At 41.0% G+C, this 20,339-nt stretch overlaps 1 protein-coding gene across 4 annotated transcripts in view; it reads right to left on the reverse strand.

Annotated features, from left to right (window-relative positions):
• Positions 1–18,241, reverse strand: part of diaph3 (diaphanous-related formin 3) — a 326,290-nt gene extending 308,049 nt beyond the window's left edge. For all 4 annotated transcript variants that reach the window (XM_066647628.1, XM_066647626.1, XM_066647627.1 and 1 more), the window contains exon 1: positions 17,619–18,241. In XM_066647628.1, coding sequence (XP_066503725.1) covers positions 17,619–17,753 — 135 coding nt within the window. In that variant the 5' untranslated portion in view covers positions 17,754–18,241. The remainder of the gene's footprint in view (positions 1–17,618) is intronic.
• Positions 18,242–20,339: the final 2,098 nt, after the last annotated feature.

Consider the following 20,339-nt stretch of genomic DNA (forward strand, 5'->3'; position numbering starts at 1 on the left):
ACCAACCTGCTTTTTCTTCTTTAAAAACAAAGTTCTAAAATGAGATTCCCTCCACCCTGGACAGAGCTCCAGTCCATAGCAGGGCATTCGCACACACTCACTAACCCAGTCACTCAAACACACCTGTAGGCTATTTCACACAGCCAATCGACCTACCGAAATATGAATTTGAACCGTGGGAGGAAAACAGAACACTCTATGGAAACCCACGCAGACTTGGGTGGAACACACCAAACTCCTCACCGACAGTGACCCGAGGCAAGGATTGAACCCAGGACCCCAAGACCTCAAGCGGAGTGGCAACAACTCTACCATCTGAGCCATCTTGCCATGCACTGGATGCTTTCTCTGCTTTGAAGATGGCTAAAAGTTTACTTTTGGTGTCACCTTCTGAGTTTATGAATGTTTATTTCAGAGCAGCTCGGTTTAAAAGCAGAAAGCAGTTCTTGTCTATTTAATATTATTATTTTCATTCACTTAAGGGTCTTATTGCAACGGTTCCAAACTCCGGTCCATTTCTCTGTTCCTCCATAGTGGATATGATGAATATGATTATAATAGACATAGGTAGAGAAGCATACACTAAACCCTGTGGTGACTGTGAGCTGAGGTAAGTAAATACTGAGAGGATTCTGAGACCTGAGGGGAACAAACCCTGAGCTCTGTAATAAATGCTGGATGTTAGCTGGATCATTGACTACTTGGACAGCTGCCTAATCGACAACTCACTAGGAACTGGGACACACACATAGTTTATTTATTAGGACGAGGTGTCAGATCAAGGGATAAGATAATATCAACAGGTTTAGTGTCTTTTTTTATACTTAGACCCAGTAGATTTTATGGGGAAAAAAATGATATTCATTCTGAATTTAAAAAGTACTTGCACTCGAAAGCCTAGGGGTATATCTAAAACAGGTGTCTTCACTCAGCTAACTCTTTGCTGCATTATAAATAGAACTGGCCTTCTATAACATGTACTTGGAGGCATAACTTCAAGGTATTAAATTTGGCATCCAAAGTGTTTATACTGACATACACGTGTTAGCATACTGCTTGTAAGAATTCCTAATTTCACATTTGAGGATGTGGTACCTCTGTGGTTCACTGAAGTGTCTATAAAAAGTATGATATTATTAAAAGATAATAAATTAAGAACAAATCATACTTGTTCCACAGAAGCTGGACGTTTGCATCAGCTGCTTTCATTCATTCATTAATTCATTCATTCATTATCTGTTACCGCTTATCAAGTTCAGGGTTGCGGTGGGTCCAGAGCCTACCTGGAATCAATGGGTGCAAGGTGGGAATACACCCTGGAGGGGGCGCCAGTCCTTCACAGGGCAACACAGACACAAACACACTCACACCTACGGACACTTTTGAGTCATCAGTCCACCTACCAACGTGTGTTTTTGGACTGTGGGAGGAAACCAGAGCACCTGGAGGAAACCCACGCAGACACAGAGAGAACACACCACACTCTTCACAGACAGTCACCCGGAGGAAACCCACGCAGACACAGGGAGAACACACCAAACTCCTCACAGACAGTCACCCGGAGTGGGAAATCGAACCCACAACCTCCAGGACCCTGTAGCTGTGTAACTGCGACACTACCTGCTACGCCAGCTGCTTATATATTTATTATAAAAATTAAAAAAAAAAAAAATCAATCCTGCTGTATGTATACCATCTATGCACAATGCACATATCTTAAGTTTCTTATTATATTAATATTCAGCTGCATCTTTTGAATCTAACCCTGTAAGCCAAACAGGCTTGAACATCTACAATAAACCTTTCATCTTTGATTGTACACAGGCACATAGTTTCATTTGGACATTGGCAAATACTTCTCTGAAATGTGCATCACTATCCTAATAACTGTAACATAATTTAAAAGGGCAGTTTTACACCAACAAAAAAAGTTACACAAAACGTGAATAGAAATAATTTTGCTTCAAAATCCGCACACTTCAGTTCTCTAAGATACTGCTACGTTGCTGCCGTGTCTGTGGGGCTTAAAGTAAAACATGACATTCAGCGCCTTTACCAACAACAAGTAAACAAATCACTGATGTCCTTAAATCAGCTGCAAGGACAGACGTGGACCTGGTCACGAGGATTAGCATAGTAAACCCTGGACGCACGCTGTGCCCAGCTGCTAAACTCCCTCTAAATCAGACCTAATAATAACTTTGTCCAGCAGAGCTGCAGTATAAGCTGAAACACTGTTGATATTGACATACAACTTTTCAATACGTGTCCAAACTTTTTTAGTTTTAATGCCAATTTAACAGTCATACAACAGGATTTAGACAGAATTTTAAGAAGTAATAAAAGGTATGGCAATAAAAGGGGCTAAGCATCATAGCCTTTTATGAGATACTGACGTATATACAAACATGCCAGGTGGAGCTGATAAAATAGACAATGAGTGGATATTTAATTTTAATATTGTGCAATAAGACTATTTTGTGTTTGCTACTCAGTGAAGCAGCAAAACTAAAGCCGAAGGGCTCTTGTTTAACAATGTTAGATGTTACCAGCCCAAAACCATAGCCTGTAGTAAGTAGAGTTTGGTTTCTGGACAAGACCATACCAAGATCTAGGCTAGTATACGGTACGACTCAAAGCCAAGGGTTCATGGTGAGGTGCCCTAGGCATAGGACTCATGTTACAGAAATTAATTAATTTCGCACAACGAGGACGGCACTCGTTGGCGCAGACATCTCACAGCGGTGAATCCACACCACTGGTGTTTCTTTACCCGACGTCCCTCTGCCGTTTTCACAACCTCCCACCATCACGCCATCTGCAAACCCCACACATCACGAGCACATGAACCGCTCCACCTCCCCACAGCTGAAATATTCAGAAGAAGGAGCAGGCAAGTTAATTATCAAGATATCTGTACACAAATTGCACAGAGACAGCGACATACAGCTGTAAATGCACACATCCTGCCACTCTCTCATTACTCCACATGCTACAAGCAACAGGAGACTGTTTTTGCTTTCCATGTAACCACTGTGTCTGTTAGATGGTGTGCGAACAGCTTGATATTGCCCCTGGTTATTCTGCAATCTAATATAGCTTGATACACAAAACCCCTTGATGATGGGGGGGGGTGATTCAAAAGAAAACATCAAACACCACACTCATCAATCTCACATTGTGGGCAGCATTCAGAGACAAGGCAGCTTCTTGCTTATTGGCCACCCAAAGAAAATAAAAAAAAAACAAAAAACATTGTGAGTTTTGGGGTCAGACAGTAGGAGGTGCTCATTAAAAGTGTGAGGAATGATGGAGGATGAGCTCAGGTTTGCTAATGGGATCAACACACCCAGACCTGCACAACCTTGGTCAGGCTCCACCTCAGCCCACAGAGCAAGAACTGACCACCTACAGTGAAGCCACTGACCCAGAGCAAGGTGGTAGCTAATGGCAGACATGCTGTGAGCTCTGTGTGTGAGCGAGAGAGAGAGAAATAAAGAAAGATAAAGAGAGAGAGAGAGAAAGAAAAATGTATTTTTATGGCTTATGTGAAGAACTAAGAGTATTCATGTGTGTGCAGTTGTAGACATCGTGATGGTAGAAGCAGGACTGTCAGGTATGACCTGCACACTAAGGTGATGTTGCCTTGCAAAAGCATCTCACGCAGCAGTACAACAACAGGATCCCGGGCAGATCATAATGAGCATTCGGGTCTCTTTCTCCTCTCTACAACACACACACACACACACACTTTCACAAACAAAGGGCTTGGATCATTAAACACCCTCAGTAACAGTGTCTGATGTGGTGTCTCTGTTTCAATGCAATGGCCCCTGACAGCATTAAAACCTATTAAAAGCACCTTCACTTTAGTGGCAGACAGCTCATTAGAAACACAGGCGGGCTCCACTCTGCTCAAAATGACATCAAGTAATTCATACTGAACTTCATTAGGGTAAACACAAGCAGAAACAGCACTGCTTGCATTGAATTGAGATGGCAGCGGAGACGGAGACGAGGAGAAGAAAATGGATAGAATTCTCTCAAATGGGGCCAAACATGGGCCACAAGTCAGTCATTTTGTATGCATCCATTCCTGCTAAATCTAGTGAGGCATTCTCAACATAAAGAAGAGCCTGATTAGCTTTTTTGGCATGTAGTATCTCTGTCTGTAATTTTCTTTTAAAATAAACTATAAAAATGCTGGGAACCTGGAGAATGTCAGATTGAATGTCGATACAAACCTTCTAATAAGGGAGCTTGTCCTATCCATATTCATTAGCGGTAGATACGTTTTGTCCATGGTCACTGAGCGTTTCAGATCTCCAACAGCATGGGACATGTCATCGCTTTAATAAAAATGGCAGGGAACTAGCCAAACACAGGCAGAACCCACATGGTGTGCACAAATAGGCTCTCGCAGCACTCCACTGCCATTGTTGGCCATTTTTGGCAGTGCTTGGGTTTAACTGTGTGAGCCCAAGTTAGGCTCAAGAGTGTACATACTGGACTCAACTGCAATGATGAGTTACTGTGTGCGCCTCTGTTACAGCAAAGTCCTGTGGACAAAGGGAAGGAGAGAAAATAAAGCCTTTCCTTGCCCATTATTTAAAGGGAACATCTAATAATCTGTGCAATCACAGTTCTCTCTGGTTGTTGACATTGAAGCTCCATCTCGTTTAAAGGTGGAACAGTGTGTTTGAGGGGAAAAAAAAAAAAAACAACGGTTTGTATGTGGAAGATCATTAAATTGTCTGTAATTTGTTATACACTAGTTGAATTACCACAGAAACGTGTTTGGAACACTTTTGGTTTAAAGTTTGCCATTGCTCAAATTTTGGAGACATTCCCACTGTCAAAAATAACAGCCAAAATAAGTCAATATTACCCACGTATGGAGCAGTCATGAGCAATATCTTTTCAGTTCATACTTTCCAACTAGGAGTCCTTTCCGTTGTCTAAATCTACTCCAGATGTCTCTGCCATGAGCAGAGAGAGAGAGAGAGAGAGAGAAAAAGAGAGAAAGAGAGAGTGAGAGAGAAAGAAAAAGAGATAAAGAGAGAGCAAGCAAGCAAGAGAGGGAGAAAATACATGACTATCATACCGGACAGAGCTTGTATTTTTCACTCATTTACAGACACTGGGTCTTCGTAAACAGATCAGACTGGTTTCCAACAAGCAAGGAGCGCTAGCAAATGGTGAGGATATTCTGAATTTAAGAAAAGTTTTATTGATTACAATCGTGAACTACTCCTTTAAGAGCAGTTTTCACAGTGGTGTACATTAGGGTGGGATGAAACGGTCTTTCCACTCAATCCCATAATGACAGATTACACATTTTTCAATTAGAGTTGTGTTGTGATTGGTTAAGGTTTGTCTGAGCTTATAACCATATTCTATTAAAAAAAATAAATAAATAAAAAAAAAAAAAAAAAAAAAAAAAAACCCATATAGTAACCTTCTATTTAGGTTTTAATTTGTTTTTCAGGACATACATTCTATAATAAATTCTTATAGTTTTAAAGCCAATGGCTTCAAAACAATCAGACTCCGAAGCAGAAACAGCACTAACAGCACGGACCTTCAGAGGGAGTTTGCAAACTGCGCTTTATATAAACCTGCATTGTCATTCCAGGCAGCCTTTTACCAATCTCACTTGGGCGTAGGCCAGTTCCCTTGTTCACATAAAAGAGAGAGAGTGAAAGGTGAGGGCTGAGCCCTCTGAACGGAAACAAGCTGGGCATAGCAAAGCCCTTACTGAACACAGAATAAAATAAGTAATTTAAAAAATATAATGAAAAAATGAATAAATACAGCATGCTAAAACCAAATTGCCATATTTTCCATACTCTTTTTCCACTCCCTCGTTGCACCTGTCTAATTAACACGACTTATTGCCGTAATTAGCAACATTAGCCTGTTTCATGGGCATGCATTATTAATAATTATACATGTTTATTAGGTCAGAGCGATGGGTCATCCATCTTACCAGCCTTCAATAAAAGGTCATCTCTATCAAAGTCAAAGATGGCAGAGAGCCCTCAGAGCGTCTACTGCTTTCCATGATGCAGGAGGAATTTTAATTCAGGTCAAGGCATGCCCTGTAAACTCTACCTTTCACTAACTATACAGTTGATTAAAGTAATTAAACAAAACTCTGAAGCACATAAAAGGTGTAGCATCCGAGATTTCTTTATGCATACTCAAGTGCCAATAGAGATGTGACAATTTCGTATATCACAATATATAACATGTATATTCCATCTTCCATCCATATTTACACTGAATACACCACTTTTTCAAACAAGACACCGTCACTGCTTGACAACATAAAACATCCAACAAGATTTGGACAAGTGTAAGCCTTGCTTCATTTTATATATTTTATATAATTGCTAAAAGAGTGCATTTAGAACCATATGTGTTTGTCCATTTCCTAATTCATTAACATCAACTGTGAACACAGACTACTGCATGGTTATGGGTTCGATTCCCGCTCCGGGTGACTGTCTGTGAGCAGTTGGTGTGTTCTCCCTGTGTCCGCGTGGGTTTCCTCCGGGTGACTGTCTGTGAGGAGTGTGGTGTGTTCTCCCTGTGTCTGCGTGGGTTTCCTCCTGGTGCTTCGGTTTCTTCCCACAGTCCAAAAACACACGTTGGTAGGTGGATTGGCGACTCAAAAATGTCCGTAGGTGTGTGTGAGTGAATGTGTCTGTGTTGCCCTGTGAAGAACTGGCGCCCCCTCCAGGGTGTATTCCTGCCTTGTGCCCAATAATTCCAGGTAGGCTCTGGACCCACCGCGACCCTGAACTGGATAAGCGGTTACAGATAATGAATGAATGAATGAATGTATTGATTTCCATATTTGGATGAAGACAGTGTTAGTACCGTCCCAGTCCCACTCAATAGCACTTGCTATAGCCATAATGCCTGGTTTTATTCACATCACTGTATTGGTAAAGTGTACTACAATAATGGAGCTAACAAAGGTTTGGTAGGAGCTTAAGGGGGAGGAGAGAGAGAGAAAAAAAAAAAAGAAGAAGCTTGAACCCTAAATCTCAACATATATGATTTTATACCTTGTGTGGTCAACTTCATCTGAAGTAAAACTGCAACATTCAGTGTCACTGAATATTAAGCGAGCAAAACGTTTAAGTTTCCAAGAGATCAGTTTCAGCTATATGCCCGTTATCTCTCTCCTTCTTCCTTAATTAAACACTGATAACTGGTCTTTCAATAAATGTCTGTACCTCCACAATATTAAATAGAAAATAGAAGTCACAGAACGAGACTTTGCTAAATTAACCAGGTGGACAAAGGACAAAGATCTGAATAAAAAATAGGATGCGTGACTGGGAAAGAGAAAGTACGGAGGAGGGGGGACAGTCAGCATGAAGGTCACGCCAAGCCGTGGACGTATGAATGCCAAACAGATTCTTCAGTCGGCGCTTTGTGAGGAGAAGCCATTAAAATCAATCCTCCAGCACCTTGGCGGAGGTAAGAGTCGCTAATCATGTCAATTGCAGTCCATTAGGCTCAATCACACCCACCTGCCAGTGATTGTCTTAACCTTGGGCGTCAAGACTGGAGTGGCAGGGTGGCAATCAGGCTTAAGACAGACGCCATCACTAGCTGTCGGACTGCCATTCCTGTTTCTACATAAAGGTTGAACAAAGCGAGAGAGGAATGTGGGTTTGCGCATATGCGTGTGTTTGTGAACTCAAAACAGTAGGATCATCTGGTGTGACATTTAGGAGGAATAGAAAAGACACCGAGTAATATAACTGTGACAAAAGGGCAGAAGTTTTATTTATGTCCAGAGTTAGTTTATATGTTGCCTGCATCCCTCCAGAAGCCTAGATCATTTATCTTGTACTTAGGCAGTTCTTCAGCAGCAGTCAGCTATTTTTCAGAAAGACACAAATAGGAAACCCAACAAAAGAAAACCTAAAAAAGTTACCAAACAGAGACCACACTAAAATCTAATAAACAAAAGCACAGAAATAAGGCCTTTCCTTTTCTTAGACATAGTACATTCAGACCCATTCTTGTTCATGAGTTTATTTATGAGGCGCATGTAAGGGATTATTAATATAAACCCCCCCATTGACCCTCATACAAATCTACATACTGCAACTAAGCTTACCTTTTTTACTTTAACACAGAACCAAAAAGCAGCATCTGTAAATCTATTATCACACAAATACACTTTCTACTTTTGTGTAACTCCTGCAACGAGAGAATTGAAATCCTTTGTCTGCAAGAATTACAGAAATGTGACGCTGCCTTACTTATTAAAAGTATCAACCCATTACACCTGGTGGTGACCACCATGTCTGCTGGCGATGCTCTGGGGGCAGGATGATTGATTTGAGAATTCCAGACATTGCCCGCCACCAGCACCTGCTTGTCTGCATACCTATTTGCCTACCTACCTGTCTGCCTATCTGTCCGTCTGCATTTGTCTATCTTTCCTTCAGTCTGCGTGCAGACCTCTGGCCTTAGTCCAATCTCCAGGTCTGCGTCCGAAGGGCGATGCGGTCTGTCAGAGGGAAGAGGGGAATTGACTGGGCTGACAGCTGGTCTCCACGGATACGGTTGGGGTCGGAGAGAGGAGCCAAAGGCAGGCCCGGAGCTGCATAGCAATCAGCGCATCAAAGGAGTGACAGACAGGACCAGGGGTTAGGGATAGGGGAGAGAGACACCATCCTAAAACCATATCACACCTTTCTTTAAGCTCAGTGGCCATCAGCATCTCTGACATAGGAGCAGTCATATTTCTCCATCTCTCTCACAGCATGTGAATGCATCATTCGTTTTGACTTACTACGCCACTGGAGAAGTGTAAAGTGGCAAGTTACATCTCAAGCTCTGTCACATGCGTCAATGATCAGAAAGCTTGTGCTCCTTCAGATGAGGGCAGAGCTTACAGGGTCACGGGGAATTCTGGGAAATAAAAGGCTGCCTTACAATGGCAAACAAAAATAGACTCAATTCAATGACAAACAACATATGGAAGGAGGGGAGGGGGGGGGGATCAAGATCTCTGCTATTTATTATTAAGACAGTATGCAGTCAACAAGAGCGCTGCTGAAGTGGCAGGATTTTACAGCTGTCAATTAAGTATTTTTAAGTACCAGTCCAATCAGGGGTGGTTTCCCAGACAGGGATTAAGCCTAGTCCTGGTCTACATCCTCCATTCAATGGAAACCCTCTATATGAAATGCAGATTATTAGCTGCTTTCACGGATAAAAGTTCATGAAATGCAGGTCCAGCACATATTAGCTGCCTCAGTGTCATACATTATTACCAGACTGTGCACAATAACCATCAGCAATGGCTTAACAGTTTTGCTGTACTTCTGTTACACAGCAAATTTAAAGCCTATATATTGTTTGTGTTACAAGTAAATAAATAAATAAAATGCTTAGATGCATCTATACTAAGTGGGCCACATTTCTACGTCAGTATTACTGGTTTAAGCTACTATTCAAACTAGTTCTATAGAAGCATATTTACACACTGTATAACATTAACCCACAAAAAAGCACTTCCAAACTGAATTCTTAAAAATAAATCTGCATGACGACACCAATCCAGTCCTCCAGTGTCTTTAATGACACCACATACATACACATATACACACACACAATCATCACTGGTACATTTGAAAGGTGTGCCAGCCAGCCTGAAAAATATCTGGTAGGAAGAATGAATAGCTAGAAACTCAACCACCCTAAAGGAAGCCTCAGCTCCCCAAATCATCCCCTGCTGTCAGCCCAGAGAGTACGCTTGCCAAGTTTGCCACAAAGAGAGAGAAAAAAAAATAGAGAAAACCTGTAGGCAGAGCGTCATGACGCCTTGAAACACCTGAACCTACAGGACAAACTGAAAGAGGACCTGCTTAAAATCAAGGAATTTTATTACAGACTGTAGCTGACTCGATGTGTTTTACAGTAACAATAATTTAACAGAATTAACCCAGCACGTCAGTACACAGGCAAACCTGTCACTGCACCAGCAGATACATCACCTCCTAGCATATTGAAAATGTTGCTTCTGCTACAGCTTTAGCTGCTTCTCCACTTTGTTACTATGGTTACAAGAAACAATCTCGCACAGTTACTGAGTGTACAAGAGAGCGCAAGAGTGAAAGTGTGTGTGTGTGAGAGAGCGTCCATGTGTGTGTGGGGGAATAAATAAATAAATGAGAGCGAGAGAAGTAGTTTTCATCATGCCAGTCATGATCATCCATGCCTCGTGCAGAAGTCAGAGCTACGTCTTTGTTGACTATAAACAGTGATACAATCGTGGTTCCTGATGCTTCCCTCCCTGTAGAGCTCTGCATTCACAAAACACCATTGTAATGGTCTTCCAGAGAGCGTTCTCTCAACATGTTCATGAATGTTTCAGGCTACATCCTGAATAATGGATTACTGCCTTTGTCTGTGTGATCACAAAGTGATGGAACATCAGTCCTGTATTATCTGCTAAAACACTAGTAAGTGGCAAGTGATAAAACTGTGGTACATTTAACCTGATTTTATCAAAATGATGCTACATTATTTCACTTTTGCCAATAATAAAACATCTGGCCATGGATGGGTGTTCGCTTTGCCAGGTTTACAAAACATGCTCTACATCTTAAAGCATGTCAGAAACCTATCTTTAAGGCTCAATTAATATAATGGACATATTGCAGCAGCGGGACCCATTTGAGACAATGACAGATTCCATTCAGAGAACAGTTCTGGCACTGTCTGCATCTGCAAATTTAAACTAATCACTCCACAGTTTAGATATAGACTGTAGCCTGCGGTACTTCATAAAATGTCTTTCTGAAAATATGTTTTAACCATATTTTACTGTCACACCTGGAGCTAACCATCTTCATCTGATCCACGCTTATTAGAGGAGAGATATGCTGGCAAAACATGCTCACGTTAAAAATGGCACTTTTTTTTTTTAATCAAAAGTGCAGTGAGGCAAAGATTTTTTTTCCTCCCTCGAAGGTGTTGCAAGGCTTGACTTGTCATCCAGAGAGACAACATCCTGCGGCCTTGACGACAGCTTAGCTCTCAAAACGCTTTTCTTCACACCAGGTAATAAGTGCAGCCGCCAGGGGGAACAAGACATCACAACTTACTTAGAAACTGCAGTCGACTGCTGGAACCCTGACTGACAGGAGTTAAATAGGAAAATTACCTTTTATTATAATTCAGCTCAGAAAACATATAGAAAAGGGTAAAAAATAAGTGAAAATGTGGCATAATTGCAGTGACCTTGATAGTTCCGCTCAGCTTCTCTGGCACAGTTTTTTTTTTTGTTTAGGTTTTTTTTTTTTTCCCCTTTCTGGGAAGTCAGATCTTTTCATTTTGTTGAGTGCTCAAATGTTAACTGCGCCATTAGGGCGGTCGGACATGTTGTGATAAACCACGGGCATTGCTGGCAGCTCCTGTAATTGCTTCTCCCGAATTGGTTCTGTTCAATAAGCACCATGCTGTTGCATTGCCTACCAATGAGACAAGAACAGCCTCCATTTCGACCCCTCACCTCTACAAGGCCAAATGCACTCTTTACTTCCATAATAGCATCTTTCCTCTCTGTTCCATTTGACTTCTTCTTTCGTCATACAGCTCCTTGGGAGTGCTTGCTACATTCTCAGTCTGCAAACAAATAGATGTAAACAGGATGTAGACGATTTGCTAATAATGATATGCTCAGGAAAAATAAAACTCAAACCCTTTCGGCACTCAAGGCACCTGAACTGATGGTGGATAATTCATAAGCTCCAACACCACAGGCAGAAGAAGTGGAGAGACAGTGTTAAAATGACGATAGAACGATAGTTCCCAAAGGGTTCCTCCAGCTGTTTCTTCTCCAGATGTCCGAGGCCAGCAATAAAAGCAGGGTGTAAATTGTTTTTGTTTTTCTTCCCCTCACTCTCCGAGGTCCTCATTCGATTTCTCTTCCACCTGAGCAGCTCCTTGCCTGTCCGTAACCGAGGAATCAATCTGCCATCGTAATTGGTGGTAATGCCTCCCGTTTGGTTGACCCTCACCATGTTATGTTCCCAAGTCGGTGCCGTATTGTGGGCTGCACTAAATCTATTTTTCTCCATCTCTCACGCTCTTTCAGTCTCTCGCTCCGTCTCCCTCCTTTATTAGAGCCAGATGGGGGAGCTGACTGTTTAGCCCAGCACAATGCTTTCTGAAGGGTAGCCCAAATGTCGCCAGCAAATTCGAACACCTGCTCTGGTAATCGTGCTTAATCAGCTAAACTGAGCGGTCCCTGACTCGACCAAAACAGCTCACTTGGGTTGTATCAAAGTTTCCTGAAGTCTTGAAGGATTAGCAGAAATCCGGGCAGGTTAAACAGTTGTGTTATTTAACAAAACCCACAGGGCACAGGTGGATTTGCGAGGCGTCACTGCACACAAGACTCATTTAAGAAGCATCAGACCGATAATACAGCGCATTAATTATTCAGGGACCAACAAAACATCCCTTCATCCTCCACATATTCATTCTTTCATTTTCTATAAGCTTTTTCTAAAGCCTACAAGACATTAACACACCCTGGGTAGGGCACCAGTCCATCACAGGAAACCGCACCCTCACACCTAAGGACAACTTTGAACAGTCAATCCACCTACAAGCATGTGTTTGACTGGGAATCCCAGTGACATAAGGTGAACACAGTAAATTCTTCATAGAGAGTGACCAGAGGTTTGAACCCACAACCACAGAACCCTAAAGCTGTATGAGCTCAACTATCTGTGACACCGTGCCACCCAAAGTCATCATCATAATTTCACTTATGTTAGAAGTGTGAACTTTTCATTACATGTAAAGCTGCCATTTTGTTTTTCTTCTGAGTGACAATATGTTTGTGCGCACTAGTGGTCAAAACAGATTATGATTAATGGCAGAACAAAAAGTAAAACCAACAGGAAATGTCTCTTCATCAGTTATTGCCTTCTAGATTCTGCATTTCTGGAGTACTATAGGTAAGTACTAAAAATGAATAACATTTTAATCATGGAAAATAAATAATAAAATAACAGCTTTATTTCTTTTTGATCACCATTTTCCCTGGCGTTAATGACAGCACCCTGAGCAATCTTTTTGGCAAAATAGAGGCAGACGGTAAACAGCCATTACTTTAATTAAAGGGGGTTTTCGGTTTACACTCAAACTAATGACTCGACAAATAACCGCCCATTTCAAGATAGAAAGGAAGAGCCTTCATGTGGTTTCATGTGATCTTTCATCCCTTTTTAGCCTGCAAAAACAGCATCACAGGCAACATCCTAAAGCATCATTATATTGCATTACTACAAAAGCAGAAACACCTTGTCTTCACTAGCCCTCTCATCTGTATTACAGTTGGTTCATCCTCCTCATATGGAGGGTGGAATTAGAGATGGCTTTGGGAAAGATGTACCTGGCACTAAAATGATGTGGTTATGAAAGCATGGCGGTGAGGATCAAAATGTTCCTCTTAATGGAAATGAGGTTTGCCCCTGCAGTCTGTTGTACGGTTTTAAAGTGCCACCTACTGGTCAGCATCTATATTTCATTTCAAACAGGAAGTTGGAGCGGAAAGGACATGAACCCCTGATCAATGGCTTAATCAGATTGAACTTAATTTTAAAATATTAGGTTGGTATTTCATACCAGTAATATCAGCAATGCTGTAACACCTCCTGTAACTGAACGGCGGTGAGCCTTAAAGATAGAGCTCTATGACCAGACTTTGCAGAAATAATATGGATGCAGTTCATGTGTTCACAAAGAATGCAGAGAAGTGTGCAAGTGAGAGGTGAAATTCATACTGACAATTTGTTATTTTTCACAATCAAAAGTTATAATGTTCATTTATGTTGTTTTATAATAAAGACATTTGTAATTTTATGAGAAATCATCACCCTCATCATAGAACGTATGCTGCTTATGGATTCATGTATGAGAAAAGCCCCACCACAGCAGAAGCATGTTCTGTTCATATGTGCAAAAACTAGGAGAAGCTCTTATCATGATATGTCTTTAAATGTGTATTTTATTCCGTTTAAACGCACCTCAGTTAGTTCTGCATCAGATAAAACTACTGTCTAGAGGCAATATAAAAATACAGTTCTGTAAACAAATGATTTCCACTGAAGCTACAGCTGTAGTGCCATTTACTCCTTACACACCCTGCTCAACCCAAAAACAGGAATTTGCAAATATTTCCGGAATGTCCCAACACACTGATAACACCCTTAGCAGCTCACAGACTTTTCGACTGAAACAACACCAGAACAGATTCCTGTGCCATTAACAAGCTCGGGCTGTCCAAAATGTTACTCCCCTCTTTCCTCATTTCTCTCGTGTTTTAGGTTCTCCTCTATTGTAAAAACTCCACGTCATGGCAGGGCTCCTGTCCCCAAGGCGTCTAGGTTATGGGCAAAATTAATCATCTGTGCAAGATTGCCCATTACAGCACTGAAAGAGAATTTGCCTAGGCCTAGGGCAGAAACTCAGATGATCCTGCCAAATGCTCTCAGAAACGAAAGAGTGTGACGCGAAGACAGACACAATTCAGCAATGCCAACCAGTGATTTCAAGAGAACCAATCCAAGTAGAACCAATAACAGGAATTCTCATTTAAAACTAAATCAGCTTGCGACAAGTCTGACATTTTTAAGTCACAGCTGATGGGTTTCTCTTTTTTTTTGCGCATGTTAAACTCATGACAAACCCCAACTTTTCAACCTCCAATCCAAAGAGCAGTGAAAGACAGGAGCCTAAAGTTCTTCTCCCCACCTGTGGAGCACCTTTACTTGGCCTGTCGTCCACGTGGGTGCTTAGGTAGAGATTCAGACACAACACTGCTTCAACTCTGAGCTCAGAAGCAACCGTGGATTAGTCTTCTTTATCTCTGTGCTAATTTTATCCTTTGATTTAGGCCTTACATTTCAGCAGTCAACATTTGGTAAAATACATTCACGGACAAAAAAATATACATCGGGCATCTTTATAAATTAGTAACATAAACAAAAATACAAGATGGCTGCTTTTCACCTTAATTTCTGTATCTATGATTACTATTACTATTCTATGATTATCTATTTATACGATTATCTTGCACTATTGTTTACACTTGTACATCCATCATCCTACCTCCAAATCAGGTTATTGTCTTCAGTCAGTGTCCCATTGACTAATGTATGTCTATCAGTGAGCTGCTGGTATTGTGTCTTGCACTTGTCTTCTGTTGTTCACTTTCACATATTTATATACCTAGCTTAGTTGATTTTAGTCTATTTTTGTTAAATGTTACTGCATCTTGGAGAGAAGTGTAACGTAATTTCAATCCTTTGTATGTCCTGTACATATGCAGAATTGACAATAAAACTTAACTTGAATACAGTTTAAAAATACATTTTATTGCTAAAAATACCTCATTAATGGGAAACAGATAAATGAGAAGGTGAGAAAGACATGGGTTATTAGCTGAGAAAGTCTAATAGTGGGGACCTGGCAACATAAATGGATAAAAATCACAATACAGCAGAGTAATATCATAAAAGGTGTGTTGTAATGTGATTTATCAGGATGAATAAATAGCATCATATTGCCCACGCTTGCCCGGTAGCGTCCGATCCAGCTGCTTAATCAGTCCCCTCATGATAGTTATGCCTCTTTCTCAGTAACCTTTTTCACACCCTGTCCTCTCAAAGCTAAATCTCATGGCGAAAAAAATATGACCAACAAAGGCTAAATGAATGCTTATTTCTGAGCACTTCACCTCATTCAACCAGACTGATCATTATCTCACAAATGCCCTGCCTGGTTGTAACTGATGAAAAAAGACGGGATGGATCTTGCCCTGCTAAAGCGGACCTAGAGCAATATTGCCGGTCCCATAAAATTGCTTTAATATCGCTGTCAGTGGATGGGCTTCCCTCGGCTGAAATATGTGAGAGAAGCACGCTTGTGCCGAGTATGAACTTGTCAGCCCTGTAAATCGTATCATGTGAGCTGAGGTTAGGGGACAGAGCCCAGTGAAGAGGAATAGTAATGGGGTTCTGTGGAACACTGCTAAACTAACGTGACACTGGCTGAATTTCAAATGGCTCCCTACGTAGTGAACCTGTAGGTCTTAAAATACCTGCTCCCGCACCCAAACAGTGCATTATATATCTAAAAAAAGGCATAGGGGGGTTGGTTTTCTAATGCACATTATAAACAGACCCATTCTGCTCTAGTTATACAGGGTGGGCCATTTATATGGATATACACCTTGGTGGGCCACTTATATGGAACACTTTACAACATGGCGGCCATTTTGAAGTCGGCCCAGTAAGTTTGATGTGTCACATGACCCGCTTATTAAGGTGTATCCATATAAATGGCCCAACCTGTAGTTGTAGTTATTCGTCTAAACTAAAACTAAAGTATTTAACTATTTTGTTGTTCTTTAGGTTGTTTTGTGCCTCTCTACAACTTTAGTTACCTCTGCTTGCCATTACACACCATTAAGAAGCATTATGTGCAAACACAGAATGCATTAATGTGGTGTTAAGTGCATAATACAATAAATATATTGTGAAATACCAGAAATCCTAGACCAGTCGATGCTGATAATTGATACTGATATGACACTGATACTTTGTGCATAATATTTTAGTTTACCTTCTGTTCATTTACGAAAAATCACAAATATTTTAAGCTGTCACTGTGACCAAAAATGCATATTTAAGAGCTTGGAGCCATTTAGTAACTCATATTAACAAGAATATCTCATAGTTATGACCGTATATGATCATTTCAACCTTGTGTTTAATGGTGACGTCCCTTCCTTTGCCCACTATTATGAGATCTAAAGAGAGCTATAAGCACTAAAGTTATAGTAAATTATAATATATAATAAACGTTATGAGACACTAAATCTTAATTCTGATTTGATGAGATGATGATATGTCAAAGCCCACCTTTTTAATATAGATTACACACACAAACAAATATTTAGAAGTTGTTTTCCAATTAAATAAATCTAGGTGGTTTATATATAACCAGAATCTTTGAATTCACTGCATATGAGCAGAATACGCCATTAGTCCCCACCTCTCCCCATCCCAGAAGTTCACAGGACCTGTATTTTTTTTTTAAGGTGTATGACGTCAGAAACCTTGGCTGTCTGAACCCACTCCTTTGAAATTGTCTTTAACACACGACCAATTCAAAGCTGAAAAGCTCGGCCATGGCACTGGCTGCTTATTTCATGCTTATTGATGTGTTAACATTAACATTATTCGATGGTGTTCTCAGTTCCTGCAAAACTTAAAGAAGAAAGGTACATTCAGCTATAAATTTACCCCACCTCAGTGAAGATACTTACTGACTGTCACTGGAAGAGGTCTTTAAGCCTCTCTTTTTATTATGTCTTAAGCTTATAGTCCCAGTTTCCGTGGTGCAAAAGCTTCTGGGAATGTTCAATATCGTTTAGCAGTTAAAATATGCCTAGTCTATAATTGTAGTGCACTACAGAGGGAGTAGGGAGTGTGGCGTCATTTGAGATACAGCTTCTGGGCTGTGGCTGTAGGGTAGAATGACAAACACATGGAGATACTCACGAATTTGGGCTTTTTCTCAGATTCTTCCCCTCCGTAATTCCCTCCTCCGACCACGAAGCCCTTTTTTCGGTGCGATTTGTTTTCTCGCCCTGGTCCGGAGGAGTCATAGCGCTGTTGCTGGTAGTAGTTCTCCATGTGAAGAAGAGTCAAAGAGTCTAATTCTACGCGTTTAATAACTCAGAAGCTCACATTGAAAGTGGACGGCGTAAAAACCTACGGACGCATTATCTCTAGTGCTAGCTAATGACAGTAACGGCACTAATGTCAGTCGCTGTGTTCGTCCGCAACGTGGTTTCTTCAGCACGAAGCCCGGAGAAGAAGTGTTGTTTCTCGGATTAAGTTGACGTAAGCGACCTAATACAGAGGCCAGACAGCTAGAGCAGTGAAAGCTAGTCCGTTAGCTGTTAGTCAGCTAACGTTAATCCAATTTCGGGCTATTTAAGACCACTTAACCCCTCTCCTGACCCGCGTCCCTTTCCACAGCCACCGACAAAAGCTTTTCATTCACAACCGTCGTGTTTTAAAGAAGAAATACGCGCTGTCAAGACTGAAAAACTAACAAAACCAACGGCAAAAAACCGAAAAACTATCTAGAAATATCTGCCCTAAGGTCCCGCAGCAACTGAAACTCCCGCCGACAGCGCCAGCCCCAAACCAGCCAATCACAGGAAGTACAGCACGACGTCACTGCAAATTAGAAGCTTTTGATTGGTAGGAAGTGAAGCAGGGGGCGGGACCGGTGAGCTTCGGCTTAATACACGCCCTCAATTTTACATGGCCAAAAAAATGTGGACAAATCCAGCACTACTTCTTCAGCAAAAGGAGTTTCTTCTCCTCTTCTGGGAAGGCTTTATACTACGTGTTGGAAAATGTCTTGAAAATGTAATGGCATCCAGCCTCATAAACATTAATGAGGTCATGTTCTGACGTAAAAGGACTGGTTGTGGAACACTAGCGCCATTCCAGCTCATGCTAAAAGTACTGAAAGGAGTTCCTTCATCACACAAAATGCAGTTCCAATAAAGAATCACCATATTTTAGCAGAATTCACTCTTAATGAATGGTCTCCATAACTTGGAGCGCAGGATATTTTAAGTTGAAGTCTCGTGTAAGTTTGGGATATTTACACACCAATGTAAAAAAGCATTCAATTGATTTTTTATAAAGAACAGTGTGTGTACATCATTTAGAATAACATGCGTTGCAGGTTTTCCAAGTGAAAATGATCCTAAACAGAGGACAGCTTTATATATTGATTCATTATTTTTTAACTGGACAATTTTCTAATTTCCACAAGGAAAAAAATGTATGTAACTTGTGCATAAGTAACATTTTAAGTTGTTTTTCCAATGTGTAAAATATGTTCCTGCAGCAAAAGAGAAACAATCCTATTACCCATTAATACTTAACACACAAAACTACATTTTTATATATTAAAATAAATAGCATTTTCCATTAATTTTAAGAAAGTGCAGGACAGAACAAGGCCCTCAGAGTAAACAGATGTTTCTCTGTGATGTGCAACATTTGCACGCTGAACGGAGCATTGGGTTTGAAATGTTGTGCCACATCTCCAAACAGCAATTGCTTAATGGGCATGTTATGAACAGCAGGTGGCATATTTGGGTTCTGTAACTGTTACAAATGAGAGGATGTTTGGATTGAATTGGATTTGAACTGAACACAGTTTGCAAATTAAGTTAAGGGGCTTTTGCATTTCCATCTCAATTAAACAGGAATCACACATCTAGCTTAACGTAAACATATCCCACTTTACCGAGGCTTCTATATCCACTTTTGCATCTGAATTAATGCAGGAAGAAAGTGATCATAAATGAATGATCAGATGTGAGCACATAAAACAATCACAGTCTTTTTTTTTGTAATCATTTCATTGTGTTCGGGGGTGTGGTGGGTTTCACAAATTACTTGACAATAACTCAGTGCTAAGAATAGTTCTCTTTAGATCTAAATGTAATTTATCATTGATATGAACTAATAGTTATATATTAAATATAAGTGGCTACTTTCATTAAACATTAGCTTTTTCTTTTGTGATGTTTAATGGATGTTTAAACACACATTCTGCCAAAAACATAAGTACTTAAATGTTAACCCAGTGTACTATAGTATATACATATCCCAAGAAATGTATTTTACTCAGTTCGCTTAAAAGGGAGACTTTTTTTTCACTTCGACTATAGCAGGTCACAAGGTTTGGGTTCACAGAATACTCATAAAACCCAGCATAATATATCTGCACTGCTTACTGAATGTCCATGTCTCCTTCTGCAAATATATATATATGAATGATTGAAGTCTAATGTGGGCACGGTGGTGCAGCAGGTAGGTGTCGCAGTCACACAGCTCCAGGGGCCTAGAGGTTGTGGGTTTGACTCCCGCTCCGGGTGACTGTCTGTGAGGAGGGTGGTGTGTTCTCTCTATGTCTGCGTGGGTTTCCACCGGGTGACTGTCTGTGAGGAGGGTGGTGTGTTCTCTCTATGTCTGCGTGGGTTTCCACCGGGTGACTGTCTGTGAGGAGTGTGGTGTGTTCGCCCTGTGTCTGCGTGGGTTTCCTCCGGGTGACTGTCTGTGAGGAGGGTGGTGTGTTCTCCCTGTGTCTGCGTGGGTTTCCTCCTGGTGACTGTCTGTGAGGAGTGTGGTGTGTTCTCTCTGTGTCTGCGTGGGTTTCCTCCGGGTGACTGTCTGTGAGGAGGGTGG

This window comes from Hoplias malabaricus, chromosome 16, assembly GCF_029633855.1.
Source record: "Hoplias malabaricus isolate fHopMal1 chromosome 16, fHopMal1.hap1, whole genome shotgun sequence".
In the NCBI taxonomy this organism is placed as follows: domain Eukaryota; kingdom Metazoa; phylum Chordata; class Actinopteri; order Characiformes; family Erythrinidae; genus Hoplias; species Hoplias malabaricus.